The 25611-nt window shown below is 41.3% G+C and overlaps 1 protein-coding gene across 2 annotated transcripts in view; it reads right to left on the reverse strand.

Annotated features, from left to right (window-relative positions):
- The window catches only part of emc9 (ER membrane protein complex subunit 9), a 55447-nt gene extending 29836 nt beyond the window's left edge, over positions 1 to 25611 (reverse strand). The window contains exons 1-3 of one of the 2 annotated variants that reach the window (XM_077000716.1): positions 25219 to 25611; positions 18034 to 18404; positions 17464 to 17660 (exon numbers count right to left, since the gene is read on the reverse strand). In XM_077000716.1, coding sequence (XP_076856831.1) covers positions 17464 to 17658 — 195 coding nt within the window. In that variant the 5' untranslated portion in view covers positions 17659 to 17660; positions 18034 to 18404; positions 25219 to 25611. The remainder of the gene's footprint in view (positions 1 to 17463; positions 17661 to 18033; positions 18405 to 25218) is intronic. The other variant, XM_077000714.1, reaches the window with a different exon arrangement.

A 25611-nucleotide genomic window follows, 5' to 3' on the forward strand; every position in this document is an offset into this window, starting at 1 on the left:
AGTACACCGACGGGGAATAGCTGGCTCCACCTTCTCTCTCTCCCTCTCCCGAGTCCTCACTTCCAAACTCTTCCTCGGGAGGGGTCACGCCCACCATCCCCGCATACACCACCAACGGGTCCTCCGGGGGGCGTGGAGATGACGTAGTGGGAAACCCCTGTCTGCCAGCTGACAGGGGAGAGAAGTCCGTCGTCGGGGGGCGGGATTCCGCTCGCCAAGCTCGCTAGGCAGCCTGGTGGTAATGCTCCTCTTTCGACTCCTCCTTTGCTTCCCGTGCGTACCGTAGCAGGGCCGCACATACTGGGTCCTGCTCGAGCTCCTCCTCTGTTGTGGGAACATCACGGTGTCGCACAGGGGTAGAGGGGTAGTGGTGTCGACTCGCCCTCTTCCCCTTCTTGGCATGGGATGAACGACCTGGCATTTTTACTGTTTCGGCTTGTCTTTCTGTAACGCTGTGTAGGCGGAAGGATGAGGCACGAAGACCGGCTCCAACACAGCAATTACTTTTAATGATGAACAAATAGCGCAGACAACGCACATCTAATGATAACACAAACGTGTGAGACTCAGACAAATACGAGCACGGGACACTGCACGAACGCACATTAAATAGACAAACCACATAAACCCTAAGTGATGACGAGAGACGAGCCACAGGTGAGACTAATAATCACACTCGGAAATAACCACACCCACGAAGATACACAGACGACTAGACACAGAGGACATAAACACACGCCCAAAGGGGTGGGGTCGGGAGCTGTACTGTGACAGTAGTAGTAAATGTACAATCTGGTAAATGTAGTGGTAAATGTACGCTCTTCTGCCTTGTCCCCGGTGTAGATAACACTAGGTCCTGCTTCTCGTCCACACTAGGTCCTGCTTCTCGTCCCGCAATAAATGAATAACATGAATGAAAAACATTTGTATAAATGCAATTTGACCTCTATGATGGTTCTGGGCGGAAATTGCCATTGTGTCTCTTGCCAATTTCAGAAGTGCTCTATTTGCTTATTAAGTTATTATATATATATATATATATATATATATATATATATATATATATATATATATATATATATATATATATATATATTTTAGTGGTGGGACTTTAACGCGTTAATTTCGATTAATTAATTACAGGAAAATTTACGCACTAAAAAAATTAACGTATTTTAACGCATTTAACGCATGATACACTTTTGCACCGTGGAATGTTTCTCAGTGCACGAGACATACAGATTATATGGACGCACAATAAGATGAGCATGATGGAGATGACTGAAGAGGCTACGTTGGTGGATGGGAAATTTAAATATAAGAAACTTCCAGATGGAAGTACAAACAAAAATAGTGTTATTTGCACTTTATGTAGGAAGGAGTTTGCTTATCACAGAAGCACTTCCACCCTTCGTTACCACCTCAACGCAAAACATGTTGGGGCTAATGCGCAGGTCAGTAATGATAACTTAGCTGCTAAATGTATAGGGTGACCCAACGTCCGTATTTCCCGGGACATGTCCGTATTTCACATCCTGTCCCGGTCGTCCCGGGTTTTTTTAAGTGAGGAAATGTCCTGGTTTTTGAATTACCTTCATTGGACCATTAAGACTGGATTAAACTTTCGCGAGTGACCGTAGCGCGCGACTCCGCACGCGTTTATACATGACGCGTCATATTATTTGTGTTGTCCGCTCTCTGTGGTCGAAAATAAAGGCTTACAAGAAGCGCTGCACATTGCGTCAACTGATGCATGTTACGAACTGCCGTCCAGAAAGACAATGTCGAAGAAAATCCAGCAGCTGTATGATGAGGAAAGGGAAGTAAAACAGGTTATTGTGAAGAGCGCCACAAATATGTCTCTGACTGGGGATCACTGGACCTCTGTTAGCAACAAGAATCATCTTGGTGTGACAGCTCATATAATAGATGATGAATCTATAGATGATGAAGATCCAGTCATTTGCTTTGAGCATGCAGAAGACCACTTCTAGGCACTATGGAGATGCCTGTGGCAGAGGCCTGTGAAATTAAAGAAAAATATACCATCTAAAATGGTATTAAAAAACATCTTCTGATTTACTTCAATTCTTCCAATATACTGAGCAAAACTCCCAAAATTAAACAACATTTTTGGTCAGAATTTCCAGTGTTCTGAACTGTTTTCTGCACTCATCTATTGGTCTGTGTAGTAGACTGGTGGAAAAATAAACAAGATGTTGAAGATTATGATTATGTTCATTGATTCATTCATCATTCAAACTTAAATTAATATTTCTCATGTTAAATACTGAAATGCGATAAAAATGTGATTAATTTCGATTAATTAATTACAAAGCTTCCGATTAATTTGATTAATTTTTTTTATCGCGTCCCACCCGTAATATTTACATATAATTTATCCCATTTTATTTTATCTACTTACAGTTTGACAATCAACATCTAAACAATTACAAAAATATAAGCAAATAAATTATTCAATCGTGTCTATTCAATTTGTGTTTGAAGGTGAGGGGTTAAGTGGAAGCCTGTGAGCCTGTGTCTCCCCCTATCAGCACTGTGATGCCTCCGCAGAATGTTGGTGATTGGTGGTCCTGCTATTCATTTACAGAGGACCAGGCAGTTATAATTCAGCGAAATACTAGTTTCAAATGACAGTAAAATTGACCAGTCATATCTGCCATCTTAGTGGGCGGGCTCAACTGTATGATAATTTCCGGCCGCTGTGGCCTCGCTAGCTAGCGTTAGCGTACCACCGCTAGCTAGTTTCAATTCATTCCTTTGATGCCCTTGTGCGCGTTGTTTACATATTCCGCTGCCGAGGAACTCGGAGCTGTGGAACCTTATTTTGTTTAAGAAGTTATCTAGTACAGATATTATTGTTTATTGCGTGTCTAAAGCTGTACTGTCGTCTCCATTTTTTTTTCTTTATTGCAGTTAATTAGGAGAGGAAACAATTTTTTTCGGTGGGGATGGGAGCGGGCCCAGGTTTACTGGTTGCAGTTCACTACTGATATATATATATAAATATAAAATCTCTCGCCTCGGATCTACACGATTCACGTATGTCACCCTTTTTAACTTCAAAACACCGAATTTCGCCGAAAGGTGACAGATTTTCATGCCTGGGCCCAGGTTTCACTCTCCCCAGCCACCTCTTCCAGCTGTTCTGGGTGAATTCCAAGACGTTCCAAGGACAGGCGAGAGATATAATCTCTCCAGTGTGTCCTTGGTCCTCGCTGGGGTCTTCTCCCAGTTGGATATGTGGGAACACCTGACCTGGTAGGCGCCCAGGGATCAATCTACGTTTGAAGATGGCAAGACTCTGCAGTCTGAAAAGCTAGTGGAAGATCATTTCACAATCTTGAAGCCAATAGAGAGAATACCAGAGAGGTTTGTCTTCTGTAAGACTTTAAGCATGGCATTTCAAGTCAAGCCATACTTGTGATTCTGAGTGCTTGTGGACGGTTTGAGCTTTGACCATGGACATCATGTAGATTTTTGGCTTTGTAGGCAAGCATCATGGTTGAAAACAGCGTAGCAGTGGAGTGATGTGTGATCTTGGGGAGACTGAAGACCAGTCTTGCTGCAGCATTCTGAATCAGTTGTAAAGTTCTGATGACCCGTAGAGTAAGACCCACATACTTCAGCTTTGAGATGACAAAAGGATGCATAATGTAGGGGTTTCACCTACTACTCCTTTAAAGGTAAATATAATCTGTTTTACCTTAATTATTAATCAGTCTCATTAATTTAGAATCACTCTCATTCTAATTATACCAGAACCACAGTGTTTAGTTATCAATTAAAGGCAATTAATGGTCTGGTATCTGAAGGATTTAACTATGAATTCTTTGGCAACAACCACTTTTGAATGACATCAACACAGACAATTCAGTGAAAATAAATGATACATTTATTTAAAACCAACTATTCTAAAACAAACAGTATCAACAAGGATCAGTATATTAACAGTGAAGACTGGGTATCTAGTGTGTGTGTGTTTTTAAAAAGGGGAGGAGAATAAGTGTGTGCACGTGCGCTTGTGAGGAGGCGGGAGTTGTAGTCTCAGTTCTCCTATGGAGAACAAAGCAACTAAAATGGCGCCGACTTTAAACAGTAGAGCAGTGCGACTGTATGTTATGTCATGGCTTCCGGGTTGCGAGAGTACGCTGGCGTGTTTGGCTGCCGCTTCTCCCCCGCTAAATTTGCATTTTCATTATTATTATTATTTTTAAATTGTTCACCTCTCCGATATTTTTAAAATTTAATACTTTTTTAGATGCTTGTATTTTTATTCCTTTTGTTCACTCTCGTGCTGGATCGTATTCTTACTGGGCAGCTTCTGCCGGCTCAAATCTGCTACACCTGTTCTTACCTGTGGCGTGGATCTTTACTGGCATTTATTTTATGGATTACGCATTTCTGCTGCTGCTTCTGTTTGTGTTAATAAGACTGTGAGTTCAGCATGGCTGCAAGGACTGTAAGGTATTCTTTTAGTGAATTACACGCTCTACGTAACACTCACTATAAACTCCCTGATTCATTTCTTCGTCTTCGCCACCTCGGCATATTACGGAGACCTAAATACTGCCACCGAGGCTCTGGACGCACATTCATTTACAAACCGCATCTGAACAATATTCCCACACTTTGGTCATCGTGTCGTCCAAACATTACCCTGGAAACGCCAGACTCGTCTACACAAACTAGTGGTCGGACATTACAATATGTTCAAATAAATATGCCTCCAATGAACACTGACTTTAACGTTCAATCTGCGCTATTGAATGTACGCTCTCTTAATGACAAAGCATCACTCATTGCTGAAGTTATTGTGGAGCATAATATTGATCTGTACTTTGACTGAAACATGGCAGCAACCTAATGATTTTATCGCACTAAACCAAACTTTACCTGCTGATTATTTATACGTATCGCAGCCGCATTTATCGGGTCGGGGTGGGGGACTTGCTGTGGTGTACAGATCTAATCTTAAAGTTAGAACGATTCCACTTCCCCCTCTGATTTCTTTTGAATGTCTTGCACTGCTTATTTCTGCCTCCAGATCTGTGTTGATTTTGCTCATTTACCGGCCACCGAAATTATCACAGGGTTTTATTACTGAATTTTCTGACATGCTCAGTTCTCTTATACCGGTGTACCCTAATGTGCTGCTGCTTGGTGATTTCAACATTCAGGTTGATTCTGACAACTGCTCATTTGCTAAAAGTTTTTTAGATCTGCTCACATGTTTTGATATTGTTCAGAATGTAAATTTTCCCACGCATAACAAAGGTCATACTTTGGACATAGTTTGTTCTGTTGGCATTGCTCCTACTAACTTGTGTGGAGTTGAACTATTTATTTCGGACCATAAGGCTGTGTTTTTCAATTTTGTCATTCCATGTTTTAAGCGTGGGCAGCGCGCATCACACCAGTTCTCTTTTAGGGATACTAGAAATATCACTCCTCCTGTCCTCATGGAAATGCTCAGTCAGACCGATCACACTGATCTTGATGGTCACAATGCAGACCAACTTGTGGCTTATTATGACAGTACCCTCTCTGCTATCTTTAGTGAATTGGCACCACTAAAGACTCGCAAAGCAACTTTTATTCATCCCGCACCCTGGTACACACCAGAGCTGCGTAAGCTGAAAGCAGTGGTTCGTCAGCTTGAGCGTCGCTGGAAGAGCACTGGCTTGACGGTGCATGCTCTCGCATATAAGGACCACGTCAGCTATTACAAACAGGAATTGCAAAAAGCAAAATCATTTTACTACTACAACCTCATTCAACGCGCAAATGGCAATCCCAGAGCTCTCTTTCAAACTGTCAATAAGTTGATACGCCCACTCAATTGCTTTCCGTTAACCTCTGCTCACAGTTTCTGGACTTCTTTAATCGTAAAATTGACTATTTATGCACAGTTTCCCGTCATTTCACCCTCTGTTAATCTTCACTCTCTGTCTGTTCAATTTACGGGTAAGCATCTTTCCACTTTTTCTACTGTGAACGAGGGTTTTGTTGCTCAGCTCATTTTAAACTCAAGAGCCACTACCTGTCAGTTAGACCCTATCCCAACACAGTGGGTGAAACAGTGTCTCCCTGCCATCTGTCCCCTTATTACAAAGGCCATAAATGCATCACTCACTTCAGGATTGGTTCCAGTGTGTTTGAAGTTAGCAGCAGTTACTCCTGTGCTAAAAAAACCTGGCTTAGACCCAGACAACTTTGCAAACTTCAGGCCAATTTCTAATTTACCTTTTCTGGCCAAAGTGTTAGAACGAACTGTTGCTTCTCAGCTAAATGATCATCTGGAATCAAATGAATTGTCTGAAGTGTTCCAGTCTGGTTTTAGAAAGAATCATAGTACAGAAACTGCACTGGTAAAGGTGGTGAATGATCTACTTTTAGCTGCTGATCAGGGTATGCTGAATGTGTTGATTTTATTGGATCTTACTGCTGCTTTTGACACGGTTTTCCATAACTTGCTACTTACCAGGCTTGCTACTTTGGTTGGCGTGAACGGAACTGCGCTAAATTGGTTCCAATCTTACCTTGCTGATAGGCAGCAGTTTGTTTCGTTTGGGAGATATCAGTCGGATCTGTGTGTGTTGTCCCATGGTGTCCCTCAGGGTTCAGTGCTTGGCCCGTTGCTCTTTATACTGTACATGCTGCCTCTTGGCAATATAATTAGAAGGCATGGGCTCCAGTTTCACTGTTATGCAGATGATGTACAAATCTCTATCTGCACCAAACCATCTCATACTCTTCCTATAACTACACTGCTTGAATGCCTAACTGATGTTCAGGCCTGGATGAGTGATAACTTCCTAAGCCTAAACAGCAAAAAATCTGAAGCCATGCTGATTTCCTCACCTGCGACTATCAGGAAGCTCAGTAACATCCCCTTCACTATAACGGGCTTTGTTGTCTCTTCCTCGGATCAGGTCCGCAACTTGGGTGTTACCTTTGACACAACACTGTCATTCGAGCCTCATATTAAAAATATTTGTAAATCTGCCTTCTACCACCTCAAGAGCATCTCAAGAATCCGCCCATATCTTTCCTTTTCTGCTGCTGAGACCATTATACACGCATTTGTAACATTAACATCGTATTGATTACTGTAATGCAGTATTACATGGTCTCCCCAATCGGCTGTTGAACAGGCTGCAGTATGTCCAAAACGCTGCAGCCAGGGTATTGACCCATACAAGATCTCGGGAGCACATTACGCCGGTGTTGAGGGATCTTGACTGGCTGCCAGTACAAAATACTGGTACTGGTTTTTAAATCTCGTCATGGCCTTGCCCCCTCATACCTGTCTAGCCTCTTGGAGAATTATATTCCAACACGCACTTTACGCTCCTCTAACTCACATCTTCTAGCAGTTCCATCTACAAAATTGCGTACTCTAGATGACAGGGCTTTTAGTGTTGCTGGTCCTAAACTATGGAATGATCTCCCGTTACAGTTACGTACCTGTTTGAAAACTCATCTATATCAGCTAGCATATGAGTGAGCAATTGTTTGTGTAATCATTGTTTGGTTTTTATTATTATATAACATTTTTAATTATCATTTTTATTATTATTATTAATCTTTTATTGTACAGTGTCCTTGGGTCTCATGAAAGGCGCTTTATAAATAAAATGTATTATTATTATTATTATTATTATTATTAATGAGCTCAGCTGGTTTATTCCAACGTGGTCAGAACAAAGGGTAATGGAGCTGGCTTAACTAAAAATGTATGTGATGTGTCTGAAAATGGGGAAGACTACAAGTTGCCCATTAATCAGATAAAAACATGGAGAGTTTGCATGCAAGGTGGAGAACTTTGTATATACAAATCTTAATGAAGATTATGAAAATAAAGTTAAACACATTCAGAATGTATTAACAGAAAACTTAGTTAACTCTTCAGTTCAAGTAACTATGCCCTTTTATAAACTATGCCCACCGGTAAGAGTCTCGCGTGTTGAGGGTTGTGAGATGTTTGTCGTCCTCCCTGAATTCTCCTGGAATTAGGAGGGAATTTCCACCACAGGGTCCTCGTTGATAAAAAGCGACGTCATCCAGGTCCTTCTGGATATGAAATCCACGAATGAGAGTCTCGTTCACGGTTTAACAGGGAATTGATCGCCTTCGTTTCAGTCCGTGTGGCCGCGTCATCAAGCTTGATTGAAGTAGTTCGGTGAATCTGTTGCCGTGGTAACGTTGATCGGTTTTTGGTTAGATTGCACCGTAACTCGGGCTTGTTAATGAAGTAATACGACTTTCAGCTGTTTGCTGTTAGTCGTACCAAAGTTCGCGTGCTCTCAAAGAAAACCGGAGAGAGAAATGGCGGAGCCTCTTTAATAGGTCTAACCTCGGTGTTGGTCAAACCAGAGAGAGATAAATGACGGAGCCTCTCTTTAATAGGTCTAACCTATAATAATAATTTCCACTTCTATAGCGCCTTTCAAAGTACCCAAGGACGCTGTACAGAGAAATACAAAAAAAAAAGACAGACAGACAAGAAAAAACCCATAGAACAGAACTAAGTTGAGGAAGTTGTGAGAAAATGTTGATTAAATAGATGGGTCTTTAGTTGAGCCTTAAATGTGTTAAGAGATGGTAAGAGACGGAGGGAGAGGGAAGAGAGTTCCAGAGAGTCGGAGCTGCCACACTAAAAGATCGACCACCCATGGTGCTCAACTTGAATCTGGAAACAACTAAAAGTCCAGTATCAGATGACCGAATCCGGCGAGTAGGGACATAGCGGTGCAAAAGATTAGCCAGGTATATGGGAGCCAAACCAGAGAGTGCTTTGAAAGTAAGTACTAGAATTTTGTACTGGATACGGTGACTTATCGGAAGCCAATGAAGATGCTCTAGGACAGGTGTTATATGGTCGTACTTCCTTGACTGGGTCAGAACACGAGCAGCAGCATTCTGAACAGTCTGAAGGGACCGAAGAGATTTAGAGGGAAGACCATAGAAGAGAGAGTTGCAGAAGTCTAGTTTGGAAGTGATGAGAGCATGAACCAAGGTTTCAGCAGATTTAGGAGACAGAAATGGACGTAGGCGGGAGATATTGCGGAATTGGAGGAAGGCAGATTTAGTGAGTGAACGTATCTGAGGTTCGAATGAAAGAGTCGGATCAAACAGAACCCCAAGATTACGTGCAACAGGTGACGATTTGACCGGCATACCAGCAACAGTAAGTGATGTATTGGCAAGGGAAAGGGCCACAGACTTAGTGCCAATAATAAGAAACTCGGTCTTATGGGCATTTAATAGAAGAAAATTAGCATGTAGCCACAGGTTGAGGTCAAATATACATTTAGTGATGGATGGGGGTGGGAAAGGTGCATGAGGCTTAAAGCTGAGATAAAGCTGAGTGTCATCAGCATAGAGATGGTATTTTAATCCATACTGTCGTAACAACTCACCGAGTGGCAGAATATAAATAGTAAAGAGCAGTGGTCCTAGCACTGAGCCCTGAGGAACACCCTGAGCAACCGGAGCTAAATCTGATTTACAATTACCCAAGCGTATGAACTGACGCCTATCTGAGAGGTATGAAGTGAACCAAGATATAACGGTGCCAGAAAACCCAAGATCACGGAGCCGTGAGAGCAGTATTGAATGATTGACTGTATCAAAGGCAGCAGTGAGATCGAGGAGTAAAAGAAGAGAGGCATGGCCATTATCAGAGGAGAGAAGGTAATTTAGCACATAAACAAGAGCGGAGCCGAGCACGGAAACCAGACTGGAAAATATCAAAAAGATTGTTGGAAGACATGTACTGGAGTAGTTGGGAGGCCACCACACGTTCAAGGATCTTTGAGAGAAATGGTAGATTAGATATTGGGCGATAATTATTTAGAACAGTAGTGTCAAGATTTTGTTTTTTGATAACCGGAGTGATGGCAGATGTCTTTAAATCTAATGGAACGTGACCAGAAACAAGGGAAAGATTAACAAGATGACAGATAGAGGAGGACAGAGAAGAGACGCCCTGTTTAAGCAGAGATGTAGGTATAGGATCAAGAATGCAAGTAGTAGACTTAGAACTGGTGAGGAGTTTTATTATATTATCAGAGTTAACTAGAGAAAACGTGGAGAATGACAGAGAGGGCGAGACAGTCATCTGGGAGGAAGTGGAGAAAGAAGAACTACGTGATTGAACCTTCAGCAAATCCTGGTAGATAACAGACTTTGTTAGTGAAAAAACTAAGAAATGTGTTACATTGATCAGATGTAGGGGCCAGTGGAGATGAAGGGGGACACAGTAGATTATTAACAATTTTAAATAGTTGCTTGGGGTCGGAACCAGAGTTATTTATTGCAGACGTGTAGTATAGAGCACGGGCTGAGTTTAAGGCATCCTTATATTTGGTCAGGTGGTCAATATAAGCCTGGTGATGAACAGGCAAACCAGTTTTCTTAAATAGCTGCTCAAGACGCCTTCTTTAGAACACGTAGGTCAGGTGTGAACCAGGGTGACACGTGGGTGGAGGGAACATATAGAGTTATTACAGGCGCTAAAGAGTTCAGAGTGTCAGAGAGGGAATGATTGTAGACTGATAGGGCAGTGTCAAGATTGGGAATAGAGGGAATAGTGGGAAAAGGAGATGATTCTAGGGCAGAGAAGAACACTGAAGAGTTTACAGATGTAAGTTTACGGTAGGTGAGAAGTGTTTTGGAGGAAGGAGGCAGAGTGCTAGGAGAGAGACATGAAGTGATAAACAGATGGTCAGATACCCCAGTGTCATGACCCACCACATTGGTAATAGTTCCAGGAATGGAACAAATTAATTCCAAAATGTGACCATGTTTATGGGTAGGAAAATCAACAAGCTGATGCAACTCAAAACAGCGTAACAGTGATGAGAATTCAAGAGAACCAGATGAGACAGAGTCAATATGGATGTTGAAGTCTCCAAGGGTAACCAGAGAATTTGATAGAGGACTGAGAGTAGAAAGGACTTCACCAAGTTCTTGCAAGAATTCAGAGACCGAGCTGTTAGGGGGGCGGTAAACTAACAAAAATACAGATGAGTTGTAACCAGATGTTCTAACTGCCATGCATTCACAGTGAATTTTTTTAATCGTTTTCTGAATCGTAATTTCACTGAAAGTATATTTGCTATTAAATATGACAGCTAAACCACCGCCACGACCACGCAGTCTAGGGGCAGAGAGATGTTTAAACCCAGGCGGGGCAGCAGCATTTAAATAGTAGTAGTCATGCTGTAACTGCCAGGTTTCAGTCAGCAGGAGGAAATCGAGTCGATGCTGACCGATGAGGTCGTTGATAAGGGCAGCTTTGTCAGTCATGGAACGACAGTTGAACAGACCCAGGTTGAGCAGGCGAGGATGATCAGATGAAGGGCGGAGAGTAGTAGGAAAAACCCGGGACCGCGGGACCTCTCTCAGGGCTCGAGGGTCCACTCCGCGTCGAGGCGTCGACGGACCGAGCTTGGGGAGACGAACAGAGCTGAAGACCACCGGAATGCTGGAGACAGAGGATCGGTGCACTAGAGAGCGATGTCTAGATCCACGGTGAATGTAAGGAGGCCGACGGGCGATACCAGCGGAGAGACACATGCCGTATGTAGTGGAGTCGAGTTGAGATGGAAAACGAAGATTGTAAAGTTCACCCAGAGAGTAAACTCGCTGGAAATCCTCAGCAGCACTCGAGACCAGCATAACGACCAGAACTGTTAGCACGGAGACCACCATAGTAGACACAATAGCAAAGCGGAAAAGCTAATGCTTACGCTGCGTTAGCCTGTGTTACCGACCAGCACCACAAGCTGACAATCGGCGATAAGTATCCCCGATCACAGACTGGTAAGAAACAACAGACAGAGAGAGAAAAACTCACTCATGCATGTCGAATCACAGGGGACTGATGACGGCACACAGAGAGCTCGCAGGTAAACACAAAGCCGCCGGCTAAGTAAAGTGGGTAGTTGCAGTAGATTCAGTGAGTTCACGCAACTCGGAATAGATCCAACAAGAGCAATCCTTGTTTAATCCAGAGATGTAAGAGTATAGAGGACACTGAGATAGTTTAATGATGACAAAATAAATAAATAAATAAGAGAATAAGCAAAAAGAAACACCGGTGAAAGGAGCGGCAGCACAGACGCGCACAGCGTACCCTTTACCCGGAAGTCAAGGTACCAACAAAGTGCTTTGTTGGCCGTCTTAACTTTCTGACCTGTGTGTCGGTCAAACCAGAGAGAGAGAAATGGATGGCTGATCAGGGTATTTAAACACCTGGAATACACATACTTTAGACACACCCTTTCTTCCATCAAAGCAAGCTTGTTCCATGTGTTACCAGTGGTACTGCCACCTGCTGGTTTAGCATGGTACCTACACAAGCACCCGAGTAGCTTCCTGTGAAAAAAATATTTATGTATGCTGCAGAGGAGAAATCTGCAAGATCTGGTCAGGTTTGAAACGTGTTGAGAAGGACAACATTGGCTACCAGTCAAATTTTTATTGATTATAAAATACAGTAGAACCCCGGAACTCGACCGCCTCAGTACTCGACATATTCAGAGTTCGACGCAAAATTTTGAGAATATTTTGCCTCGAAGCTTGAACAAAACTTCGCAATCCGAACCGACTCACGTGACTTTTGTAAACAAAATACAGTTTGTGCTTCGTTCACATGCCACTAGTTGTTCAACATGTTTTAAACCATTTTGAGGCTGTGCTCCAAGCTTTTGCTGTATTTTTGTTTGTGGTTTTAGTACTGTTTTAGACAAAAAACATGGGTCCCAAGAACGACATAGCAGAAAAGAGGAAAAAGAATAACAATAGAGTTGAAAAGAGCGATCATAGAGAAGTATGAAAAAGGCATTTGTGTGATGGACTTAGCATTGGAATTCAACTTGATGGTTGAGAACGGATTAATCCTTCTTCTGACAGTGCCAACCATAGTACACGGACACTATTAATACCCTTATTGCCCATACAGCCTCTACTTTCATTAATAAGTCTTCTTTCTCCCCTCTCTCCTCAGACAAGATACATCAACTTCTGACTTCTAGCAATCCTACTACATGCCCACTGGATCCAATTCCTTCCACTCTTTTCCAGAATATGTCAAGACAACTCCTTCCGTACATCTCGGCAATCATCAACAACTCCTTAGTTTCGGGTCATGTACCTACCGTGTTCAAGATGGCAAGGGTTGTACCAATCCTGAAAAAAGCAACACTTGACACCTCTGACATGAACAACTACAGACCGGTATCACTTCTTTCTTTTCTATCAATAACTCTGGAGCGGGCAGTCTATGACCAATTATCTCTCTTCCTCACCCAGAACCAACTCCATGATCCTAATCTGTCTGGCTTCAAACGGGCACACTCAACAGAAACTGCCCTCAAAGCAGTGACCGAGAAGCTCCATGCTGCCAAGGCTAGCAGGCTATCATCAGTTTTAATTCTTCTAGATCTTTCTGCAGCCTTTGACACAGTCAACCACAACATCCTCCTCTCTGTTCTTTCTAGCCTAGGTGTGACTGGCTCTGCTTTGAAATGGTTCCAGTCATATCTTGAAGACCGTTCCTATCAGGTAACATGGAGGATCTACATCCAATCCATGTAAACTTTCCACTGGAGTCCCCCAAGGCTCGGTCCTAGGCCCTCTTCTCTTCTCTTTATATACTCGTTCCCTTGGTGACATTATTCTGTCTCATGGTTTCTATTATCATTGCTATGCTGATGACACCCAGCTAATTCTTTCCTTCCCTCATTCTGACACCCAGGTCTCTAGGCGTATCTCTGCATGCTTGGCAGATATTGCTTCATGGATGACTGCTCACCACTTGAAGCTCAACCCTAGCAAAACTGAGCTTCTGTACATTCCAGGAAGCCCAAACCCACACAACGACCTCACAGTTTCCTTTGAGAACACCTTGTTAACACCATCAGAAACTGCTCAAAGCCTGGGTGTAACGTTGGACAACGAGTTGTCCTTCTCAACACATGTTTCAAAGCTGACCAGATCCTGCAGATTTCTCCTCTGCAACATACGGAGAATACGACCCTTCCTTTCACAGGAAGCTACTCAAGTACTTGTGCAGTCTCTAGTCATCTCTAAGCTGACTACTGCAATTCCCTACTTGCAGTTCTTCCTCTACGGGTCATCAGACCTCTACAACTAATTCAGAATGCTGCAGCACGACTGGTCTTCAATCTACCAAAGTAGAATTAACACATTCATTTGTGAAAGAAGAAACGGGAAGTTCCCCATTACCTGTGAAAAATGCCCATCTGCATTCATGTAATGACAACACTCAGTAGCCTATAACTCCTTCTCCTACTTTTCAGTCTTTTTACTGTCTTAATTGTAGGCCTATATTGATTGACTAATTGCAAAATATATGCAACAAGGCCTGCAGACAGTGGAGGGTAAACAGAAGTTAACTGAAGGACATGACTGTATATAGTTAATATTGGATATGAATTTTATCAGTCGGCTGCGTGACTTTTTTCCACTGAAAACTCACGTTTAGAGAATGTTACAAATAAAAGTCAAATTTCAAACATGTGCTTGTAATTTTTTTTTATAATGAAGTGTTCCACATGCGCTAAAAAGTGCCCTTCACCCCTTCCCCCCCAGCACTTGCCCCCCAAAATGTCTGTGCACGCCACTGACCTTAATGATATAGCACACTGTGATCCACCACATCTGCTTAGATCAAAAAGGTGCAGGCTCTTTATTTGTACCTTGAATAAGGAAAACTACCATTGGGGCATTGAGAGTTATGGCAAACTGGAATATTTTGTTGCTGTCACTTCACCTCTCTTTTGTCATTCAAGGTTCTTGTGGCAGAGTGCTGATGTCCCTGGCCATATCATCCTGTGCCAGATGGGATTTCAGACATAACTACCAGTGCCATACCTCTTTAGTCCCTGGTATTTTTCCAACTCATCTTATACATTTATTTGGATGTTTCCATAACTTAGGGCGCAATATGCAGAACAGCAGTAATAGATACGGCAGGCCCATCAAGATGTCTAATTGTTTCACCAGTACATCTTATTTACCTGTAGGGTTGCAACGGTACGAGATTTTCACGGTATGATAACAGTTTATTTTCTGAGTCACAGTTTGTTACATATATTATTAAAAGTTACACTGACCCTTAAAGAAATTACAACAAAAGTTTTTTGTTGTTCAATGAACTATTTATTGTAGAAACCTGGAACTATTGTACACAAAATGTCTACTTATAAACTGTACACCTTTATATATAGTTTATATAAATACTGCAAAATTAGAGAAACCTAAATAATGGATTTCAGTAGGCCTACAATTATTAAAGTTTAAATTATTTAATATCTGATAAACTGAGCCTGGGTCAGTGTCTGATCAACAACTGTTGTAAAGGTCCGTTTTACTGCAAAGTTGGAATATAACCAGATACTGCAGAAAGAGAGGATTTATTTCTGACATGATCCTCACAATAGAGATTTCTATTTTAAGGCTTTCACACAGAGTCTGGTTTTAACATGAAAAATGGGCACGTCAGAATTTCAAAATGAACACATGTAAATTAATGGCGTCTTTCACATCCAGTGAAAGCAAGGACCTTAAAAAGCTAGGTTTATAAGCTAGGTTTATGATATTACAGGTCCCAGAGTGTATTGTAGTCACAACCTTGTGCATTTCATAGTTAACTGTTCCATTTGAAGTTGATGCAGCATATGAAAAGAAAAGGTTGAAGTATGCAGATTTGGTGGCTGAGGTAAGAGAGCGGGGCTGGCAAGCATATATTAGACCCGTAGAGGTAGGGGCTAGGGGTTTTGTGGCGAAGTCTACCACAAGACTGCTGGCTGAGTTTGGATTTAGAGGCTGTGTGATGAGAGCAGTGGTAAAGGAGTTGTCAGCGGTAGCTGAGAGATCTAGTCAGTGGGTGTGGCTAAGAAGGGCTGAGGTTAGGTGGGGTAAGGATAGTATTTGAAGAGATAAATTGTTTGGTGTGTGTGATGTTGGGATGTGAGATATGGGTAGCAAGGTTGTTAGCAGATGCCTTCCACAATGGAGCATGCGGTAGCAAAATCTTGTGATGGACTACTTTGTGAGTTTGGAGGGGGGTGGGTCTGGGATGCCAGACTCCACTGATGAGCCTTCTGGAGGTGTTAGGGGCTCAATTCCACGAAACACCAACAAAGGGAGGTGCCTTCCTGATGACCCCAATGAAAAGCTTGCAAGGTATTGTGCGTGTCCTTGTTACTTTGTTTTGAAGGTCAGTCCAGGTTTGTGTGGTGGTCTGAGTACTTGGCAGTTGAGGCAAAGTACCATGAACAGGGTGTGCTTTGCTTCTGGATCCTTGTTGAGCCAGTATCAGATTGTAGCTGCTGCTGTGTTCTGTTCAAGCAACTAGTGTGTGCATAGGGTGTGTGAAATCTATCTTGTCATCGCAGTAGTTTCTTAGTAGTACTGGGTAGTTGACACGATGGGTCATGAGTATAGTAGTAGGGTATTATTAGATCATAGTGGTTGGTTGGTTAATATATCCTAGCCAAGCCTTTTGCATGACTCCAGATGTTAGGTGCAGGATTTTATCATCTTCTTGTATTATGTTACTTTCGCAAGTGACCGTAGTGCGCAACTCCGCACACCTCGCGTGAATCTCCGCAATCGGCGGAAGTGTTCATACTTGCCACGTCACATTCTTTGCAGTGTTGTCCGAAACGATATGCAGTAGCAGTGGCGTAGCAGCAAATTCTGCTAAAGTAGTTGAAAATGCTTGAAATTGTAAGTACTTGGTTTCACAACAAATAGCTGTCTGACTGAACAGTAGGGGTGTGTTTAAAAAATAGATTTTTCAATTCAAATCGATCTTCATTTGAATGATTCAATATCGATTTATTAAACCTGAGATCGATCTTTAGAATTGGGCAATTTTCCCCACATATGCGTACCATTTTAACGTCGTTTTATATATGCGTGACGTGCTTTAATTCCACCTTGTTTAGGTGTATGAACCCTGCAAACATGACTTTGTTCATTGCGCTGAAGCATGGCGCAAAGTTTCAAAATTCGAGAGGTGCACGACCTCGTGAATCGACAGCGCGCGAGACCCTCGTGCACGGGCGGAGCCACCGCGATTACGTCATTTGCGCCGCTGATTTTAGTTTAGCCTTTTTTTTGTAAAAAAAATTTGTTAAGTCTAATGCACTTCCTGCCATTCTCACCGCTGTGTGCTGAGTACCTGAACCGGAGTAGAGTTGCGCATGCGCGGGTGAGTTTCTCCGCTGGCTTGCCTTTTATAATGCAAATAAGCAAACGCACACGGTATGATAACCATGCATTTTAATACCATGGTATACCGTGAAACCGGTTACCGCTGCAACCCTATTTACCTGATATACTAACAACCTCCCTGAATCTAAACAAAATGGTGCATGTTCATGTATGAGACTTGCATACCTGTGTAAGGGCTAGCTGACTGATCATAGCCAGAGGGAGATGGGAGTGCAGCAGGGGCACACAGTCTGTAACACACACAGCTCCTTCTTCTGGACTTGAGGATAACAGCAGCCCATTCACACTGGAGCGAGGAAACAGGCTTGCGTGCAGGTACATCTTCACATAAGCTAGGCAGGACAGTTCCACCTCACTCATGTCTTATTTAAAAGAGGGGGGAGGAAGAGATGAGAAAGTTTTTCAGTGAAACCCTTTAAAAAATGCATAATAAGCAAGAAAATATCCCAAAGTGTATCCCACTTGATTAAACAATTCTGTGATATTGAAACTAGTTTCCTGGACTGTAGAATTCAATATTCAATGGATTCTGTAATTAATTGCTTTATGGCTTTAATCTAACAACTAGGTGGCCATAATCAGAATAATTCAGAGAAAAACGAGTAGTTGGAAAATACTTTTTGATAAGAAAACATGTAACTAATAAGAACCTAAGGAAGCAGTATAGAGAGACAAATATTGCCAGGCTGTCGCCCAACTTCAAGTACCTTATAGTACACAAACGTATTCGCTCACCTTCCTTGACTCACATATAAGCTTAAGTGACATCTCATTCCTAATCCATAGGGTTCAATATGACATTGGTCCACCCTTTAGTGCCAGAAGTGCATTTGTGAGGTCACGTACTGATGTTGGACAAGACGGCCTGGCTCTCAGTTGCCGCTCTAATTCATCCCAAAGGTGTTCTATCAGGTTGAGGTCAGGACTCTGTACAGTCCAGTCAAGGTAATCAACGCCAGACTCTGCCATCCATGTCTTTTTGGAGCTTGCTTTGTGCACTGGTGTACAGTCATGTTGGAAGAGGAAGAGGCCAGCTCCAAACTGTTCCCACAATGCTGAAGCATTCAGAGTTCCTTTCACTGGAACTAGGGGGCCAAGCCCAGCTCCTGAAAAACAACCCCACACCATAATCCCCCCATACACCAAACTTTACACTTGGCACAATGCAGTCAGACAAGTACCGGCTACATGTAGTTTGAATGTTTGCAGTGATTGACTCTGCAGAAAGTTGCCAACCTCTTCGCATTATGCACTTCAGTATCCACTGACCCTGCTCCATCAGTTTGTGTGGCCTATGAGCCCAAACACTTCCATTTTCTTACAATACAGCTGACAGTTGACTGTGGAATATTTAGGAGTGAGGAAATTTCACGACTGGATTTGTTGCACAGGCGGCATCATTTCACAGTTCCACGCTGGAATTCACTGAGCTCCTAAGAGCGAGCCATTCTTTCACAAATGTTTGTAAAAACAGTCTGCATGCCTAGGTGCTTAATTTTATACACCTGTGGCCATGGAAGTGATTGGAACACCTGATTCTGAATATTTGCGCAACAACAGCCAATCTGATTTCTAGGAGTTGCTCATATCATTGCACCAATCAAGATGGGGTAAATTTATTTAAGTAAGTTTATTTCAAAACTTTATCATTGCTGATGAAGACCGCAGAGAACGGGGTGTATATCTGAAGGAGATCTGCTAAATAGCCAGGAGAGAGGTTATGTAGTGCCTTAAAAGTTAAAAGCAAAATTTTAAACTGAATCCGCTCCTACACAGGAAGCCAGTGCAGCAGAATCAACAGAGGTGTAACATGATCAAAAGATTTTAAGCGTGTAATTATTCGTGCTGCAGAATTCTGAACTAGCTGGAGTCTGTGAATAATCTTTTTAGGAATGCCTACCAAAATTGAATTACAGTAGTCAATGCGCGATGTAACCAGAGCATTAACTAAAACCTCTGCTGAGTATTGTGTTAAAATAGGACGTAGTCTGGAGATATTTCGCAAATGATAAAAGGCAGTCCGAGAGACCTTGCTGATATGATCGGAGAAAGAGAGAGTACTATCTAAAATAACACCAAGACTCTTAACCTGCGTAGAGACAGGTATAGTGATTCCAGCAATGAGAAGAGAACAAGGTGAAACTTTTGAGATAGTGGACTTAGAACCCACAAGAAGTACCTCAGTCTTACTGTTGTTGAATTTTAAGTAATTCCTTGTCATCCATAAGTGTAGATCATGGATACAAGCAGTAAGTGAATCCAAAGAACATAGGCTGATTTGCTGGACACATAGAGCTGTGTATCATCAGCATAACAATGAAAATGAATCCCATAATATCAAAAAATATTGCCAAGAGGAAGAAGATATATAATAAATAAAAGTGGCCCTAATACTGAACCCTGTGGTACACCGTGACAAACTCTGGAAGTCTCTGATCGACAATCCTGAATTTGAACAAATTGTTTTCTATCAGCAAGATAGGAGACAAACCATTGATACACAGCGCCACAGAGGCCAAAACCAGCCAGCCGATCCAAAAGAAGCTGATGTGATATTGTATCAAAGGCTGAACTGAGGTCGAGAAGAATTAAAATTGAAACCAAGCCTGAATCAGCAGCACGGAGAAGGTCATTCTCTGTACTGTGTTTAGGACGAAAACCAGATTGAAACTGTTCAAAAAGATTATTGTCATCAAGGTAAGCTTGAAGTTGTGCTGCAACTACCTTCTCAAGAATTTTAGAAATAAATGGTAGGTTCGAAATAGGGCGATAATTATTTAAATCATTGGGCTCCAAACCAGGTTTTTTTTAAATTGGTCGAATCATAGCAACTTTCAGTGCAGGCGGAACTATAGCTGCAGTCAAGGAAGAATTAATAATTAAGGTCATCAGAGAAACAATAGAAGGTAAGCAAGCTTTAACTAAAGCTGTGGGAATAGGATCCAGGTTGCATGTGGGGTTATTTGATTTTGAAATAAGTTCATAGATGTGACTTTCGGTTGGAAGACAGAAATCACACAAAACAGTTGATGGAGACAGATTCATAACACTCACTAGTGGTGAACTAGACTGCAGACCATTATCAGAAATTAGCTGCTTATGAATTTCAGCAATTTTAGAATTAAAAAACTTCAAAAAAACAGAACATTGTTCAGTTGAGTTATTACTGCTCATATTTATATCGGAAGGTTTGAGTAATCTTTTCACTGTGTGGAAAAGAGTTTTAGTGTTCCCTGCATTTGTGCCGATAATGTTCGCATAATAATTAGTTTTTGCTGTTAAGAGTGCATTCTTATAATGGAGTACATGATCAGAATACATTTGTTTATGAATTAAAAGTCCAGTCTTAGAGTATAGTCTCTCTAGCTGTCGACCTTTTGTTTTTAGCTGATGTAGTTCTGAGGTGTACCATGGAGCACTATGTGTAAATGAAACAACCCGCGTTTTCAACAGAGCTACAGCGTCCAATGCAACTGAGTCCAGTATGCAGTATCCAGTATGTAGTAGTCTATTTCGAACAGAGCTTATGGCTATGTTAACTGAAAAAAGATTACTTCTTACAGCTGAAGAAGTTACAGAAGGTGTGGATAGATGTGTGCCATCAGTATGAAGTGTAGTTTGGTGACTGTACCTAATAGTTCAATCAGTATTGAATGTTTAATTATTAGCTTGAAAAGTTGTTATCTTTTGTTATCCAAATGCTTCTTATTCTTCTGCTTCTTTTTGTCTACATTTTTGCGTTTACAGCCTGAACCGCATAATGTGCAGACTACTTTTGAACTGTTTCGAAGGTCTTGATGCTGTGACTTGTGCTATGTATTTTCTGAGTCAATAGGATTTGTAGTTTTTAATACGATTAAGTTTCAAATTTTTAAAAGCGTCATAGAATTCAATGGCAGAATGTTCAGAGTTTCACATTATAACTGCCAGGTAGTGTGTGTGCTGTCATGAAAAATTATAAATAACCTCCTGGATAAACTGCTGTAAAATCCTTAAACCTTAAATATTCTTAAATATCTCACCAGTTCATCAAATCATTTTAGAGTTATGAGCTTGTTTGGCCTTAGGCACCGAAAACTGCCCCATTGGCTCCCATGTAAATCTCTAAAACTCAGAATTGACTTTGTCTCAATTTGTCAGCATGTTTAACTTGTCATTATCAGACAATGTTGAGTCAAATCACACACAATTAGACAAAACTCGTTGCCAGGAGGTCCTCTCTCTGACCATTTCTTTGTTAAAATATGTCCCAAACTACGACTGTTTGTTCAGAAGGAGCAAATTTGACTAAAACAAGGCTTCTCCAAGAGAAGCAGTGACAGAGTGGCAGTTATTTTAAATGTCCCCCCCCTCCCCCAACCAACAACACACACATCTCTCTCATACCCACTCATACCCACACACTAGACTCTACATTGCACTCTCATCCTCTCACAGCCAGCGGCTCAGCCCTACTCCACACACACACACACCCACCCAAGGAGGTGTTCTTCATGTTCACAGAAACACAGACACACTATGCACACACTGTAAGCACTTTCTTACACACCTTCATACACACCACACACAATACACACCTTCATACACATAATACTCACTATACACACTACCCAATTTCATACAAACCACAATTTTTGTACATACCTTCATGTACAACATACACCATATACACCATAGACCTTCATTCCCACCTACATTCCCACACACCATAAACAACTTAATACACACTAGACTCTACATACATTACACTCTAATCCTCTCACAAGCAGTCGCGCACCCCCCCCCCCACACACACACAACTCAGACAGACACATATCTAAAGAGGTGTTGTTCGCATAAACAGACACAAACACACACACTTTGCATACACCGTACACACTTTCATACACACATTCACACTCACCTTCATTCACACACAATCACTCGCACACTACACAGACAGAAGAAACACCTAAGGAGGTGTTCTTCAATTACACAGACACACAATATGCACATGCATATTGTACTCACCTTCATACACACAGCGCAGACCATTGTACACCCACACAATCACCTTCATTCATGCCGTATACTAGTGTTGTCAAAAAAATCGATATAGATACGTATCGGTACTGAACATTCTGAAACGGTACAATACTCGTTTCCCTTAAGTATCGATTCTTTTTACATAAAATGCGCTTTCGTTTGACCCACCCAAGCTGCCGTAATGCACAGGACAGTTTGTAATGCTAATATGGCATCTAAAGCAAACGCAGTGCTGTTGGATTCGAAGCAGATACAGATGGAAAACTGAAGGACATGAACAAGCCCGTTTGCAAGCGGTGCTTTTGGAACATTTCAACAAGGGCGCTAAAGCCTGGTTGAGTGACCATAGCGCTCGACTCCGCGCGCACCTCCGTGAGCTGTGGAGGCTTTATACTTTCCGCTTTGCAGTGTTGTCCGAAACTATATGTGGTAGTATAAAAGAAACACCCCTCAAAACAGGGGAATGAACACTTCCCTGACGAATTTTAATGTTGCTTTGTGATTCAGGTTTGAAAAGTGCTGCAATTTAGGCTAAAGTACTTGAAAATGTTGAAATTGTAACTACTTCGTTTCACAACAAATATCTGTCTGACTGAACAGTTTTCATGTATTACATTAACAAATATGAGCCTCTTGTAATTCCAAGATGAAGCATGAGAGAACGTGAAGACTTTAAGATTGGGCGTTTTGAAAATAAACAACCATTAAATAATGTGATTAAAAGCACAATATTTCGAATCATTTTGAGTATATGTATAAATATTTAACTTAATTAAGTTTAACGTGCTGGGAAATATTGGTACAAGCGCTTGAACTGAACCCTGCAAACATGACTTTGTTCATTGCGCTGAGGCGCGGCGCGCGTGAAGTTACAAAATTCGAGAGGTGCACGACCTCGCGTGCGCTGCGCTTCAGCGTGATGAACAAAGTCATGTTTGCAGGGTTCATACACCTTGTGGAATTCAAACACTTGTATGTCACTTTCAAGGTCCATTTCAATATTTCCCAGCACGAGCAAAGACACTCTGTCAGACGTTCAAAAGACGTCCACTGAAAAGCCAGAATGAAAGTTTTAGCGACGTCTTTTTTAAACGTCTATTACTGCCGTTCAGTTGCAGTTTTTGCACGTCCTGACATCCAATAAAGGTCCTAGTCAGACGTTCAGATAGAAAACTCGTCATAGACGTTCATGTTAAGTTAAAAGGTTAAGGTCCTAGTCACACTGTCAGATTTTGAACCAGTTTTGAACGTCCACCAGACATGCAAAAATGGGTCTGGACTGACCGACGTGATACAGACTTGATTTTAACGTCTTTCTGACGTCGCATGTTTGTTGGGATAAGTTAAATATTTATACATGTACTCGAAATTATTCGCTTTTTTATCACATTATTTAATGGTTGTTTATTTTCAAAATGCCCAATCGTAACGTCTTCACGTTCTCTCATGTTTCATCCTGGAATTACAAGATGCTCGTATTTGTTAACACAAAAGAACTGTTCAGTCAAACAGATATTTGTTGTGAAATGAAGTTACAATTTCAAGCATTTTCAAACACAAAGCAACATTCATTTGTTTGTTTATAAAAAAAAAATAAAAAGGCTTTAAAACGGAAATTAGCACCGTATCTGACTTTGGTATCGAAAATGGTATCGAATTTCAATATTTTTTTAAGTATCGTATCGAAGTTGTAATTCTTAGTATCGTGACAAGCCTACCGTATACACACCATTATTCACACACAATCACTCTCTCTCACACTCACATACAAGCATAGACTTTTTCAAGCACACAACACACACTGCAAACATTCATACACAATACACACCATATACACAGCAAACGCTACACACCTTCATACACAACAACACATACATTTCCACACACAGCTTAATACACACTAGACTCAAATCTTGGTCCCAAGCAGGGCATTGACCTTATGAGTCCTCACTTAGGGGCATTAGCCATAACCTTAGTCAGAACACAGCACAACTTTTCAAGCCCTTTCGTATTTCCTTCAGGAAATGCCAATCTAGTTCTACCTTCAGTTTAGTTGTATTTAAAATAGTTATAAAATCACTTCACTCCTATGGGTGGATGGAGGAATGAAAAAATATAAAGAATTTGTGGAGGAAAAGAAATGGATAATCATCCATTTATAACACCATTTTGTGATACTAAATAAAGAATGGATAATCATTATTTTCCTTTCCTACACTCCTTTTTAGTATCACGAAACAGCGTTTACTGCTGAAGGACCGGTTTAAAATTTCCTGAGTCTATTCTGGCTATATAAAATATAATATTAAAATATTTACGCTCATGAAACAGCACAAAATCAGCACATCAATTCCACCGATCACAGATATGATAGGAGTCATATAATCATTCCAGTGTTTACCCAATTCCTCCCTGATCCCACATGAATATCAAGGCTGGAAACAGGCACATGCCGATTCCATAGAAAAAAAAAACTGATTTTGAGGAAAGAAAGTAAATTTCTGAATCAAGAATATATTTTGTTTAGTACTTATACTATTGCAGATAAAACCACATCAATTATATTACATTAAACTGTAGTTTCTCAAGTAAATTGTCATGCATATTCCCCTGTTAATTTCAAATCACTAAGCTAATACAGCTGCTAAACAATGGCTGACGGGTAGATCTACGTTAGCTAGCATTACGTTAGTGGATATCATAAAAACTCAGGGTAGTCATTTGATATAAACACTCTCTGCAATAAATATTATAAGTCGCAACATCGATTTAATTATATGATGCTTTAAGAGTGTAAACGACCTGCAGATTGCAATAATAACCATGGTTTAACTATTTTGTAATGATAACTAGCTAGTTAGACTGTCAAAATACGTTACGAAGCAGGTAGCTTACCTGTCTTTTATGTTTGCACAATAAAGTAGATATAAACTGGCAAAAGTAGACGTGAAACATGAACTAAAACAATAAACTCCAACGAAACATCGACAAAATCCTTGTTTCCAGTGGACCACTTCGTTACTAGTAGCTAACAGTCTTCTTCTTGTGGTAGTGGTAGGCTACAGTAGGCCTACTGGACATATACTGCCACCTACACAGCAAACATCAGCACAGCGCCCATGTCGAAGCGAAATTCACCTGGCCCAATATTATAAAAATGAACATATAATAATAAAAGTTTTTTGTGGAAACAATCAAAGGTTCGCAGCACTAAAACATTAAGTAACGTTAGGATGATACTACCGCACAAAAGCAATTCATGCAAACGAAAACGTTGAAAAAGCTGTC

This window comes from Brachyhypopomus gauderio, chromosome 3 (assembly GCF_052324685.1).
Source record: "Brachyhypopomus gauderio isolate BG-103 chromosome 3, BGAUD_0.2, whole genome shotgun sequence".
In the NCBI taxonomy this organism is placed as follows: Eukaryota; Metazoa; Chordata; class Actinopteri; order Gymnotiformes; family Hypopomidae; genus Brachyhypopomus; species Brachyhypopomus gauderio.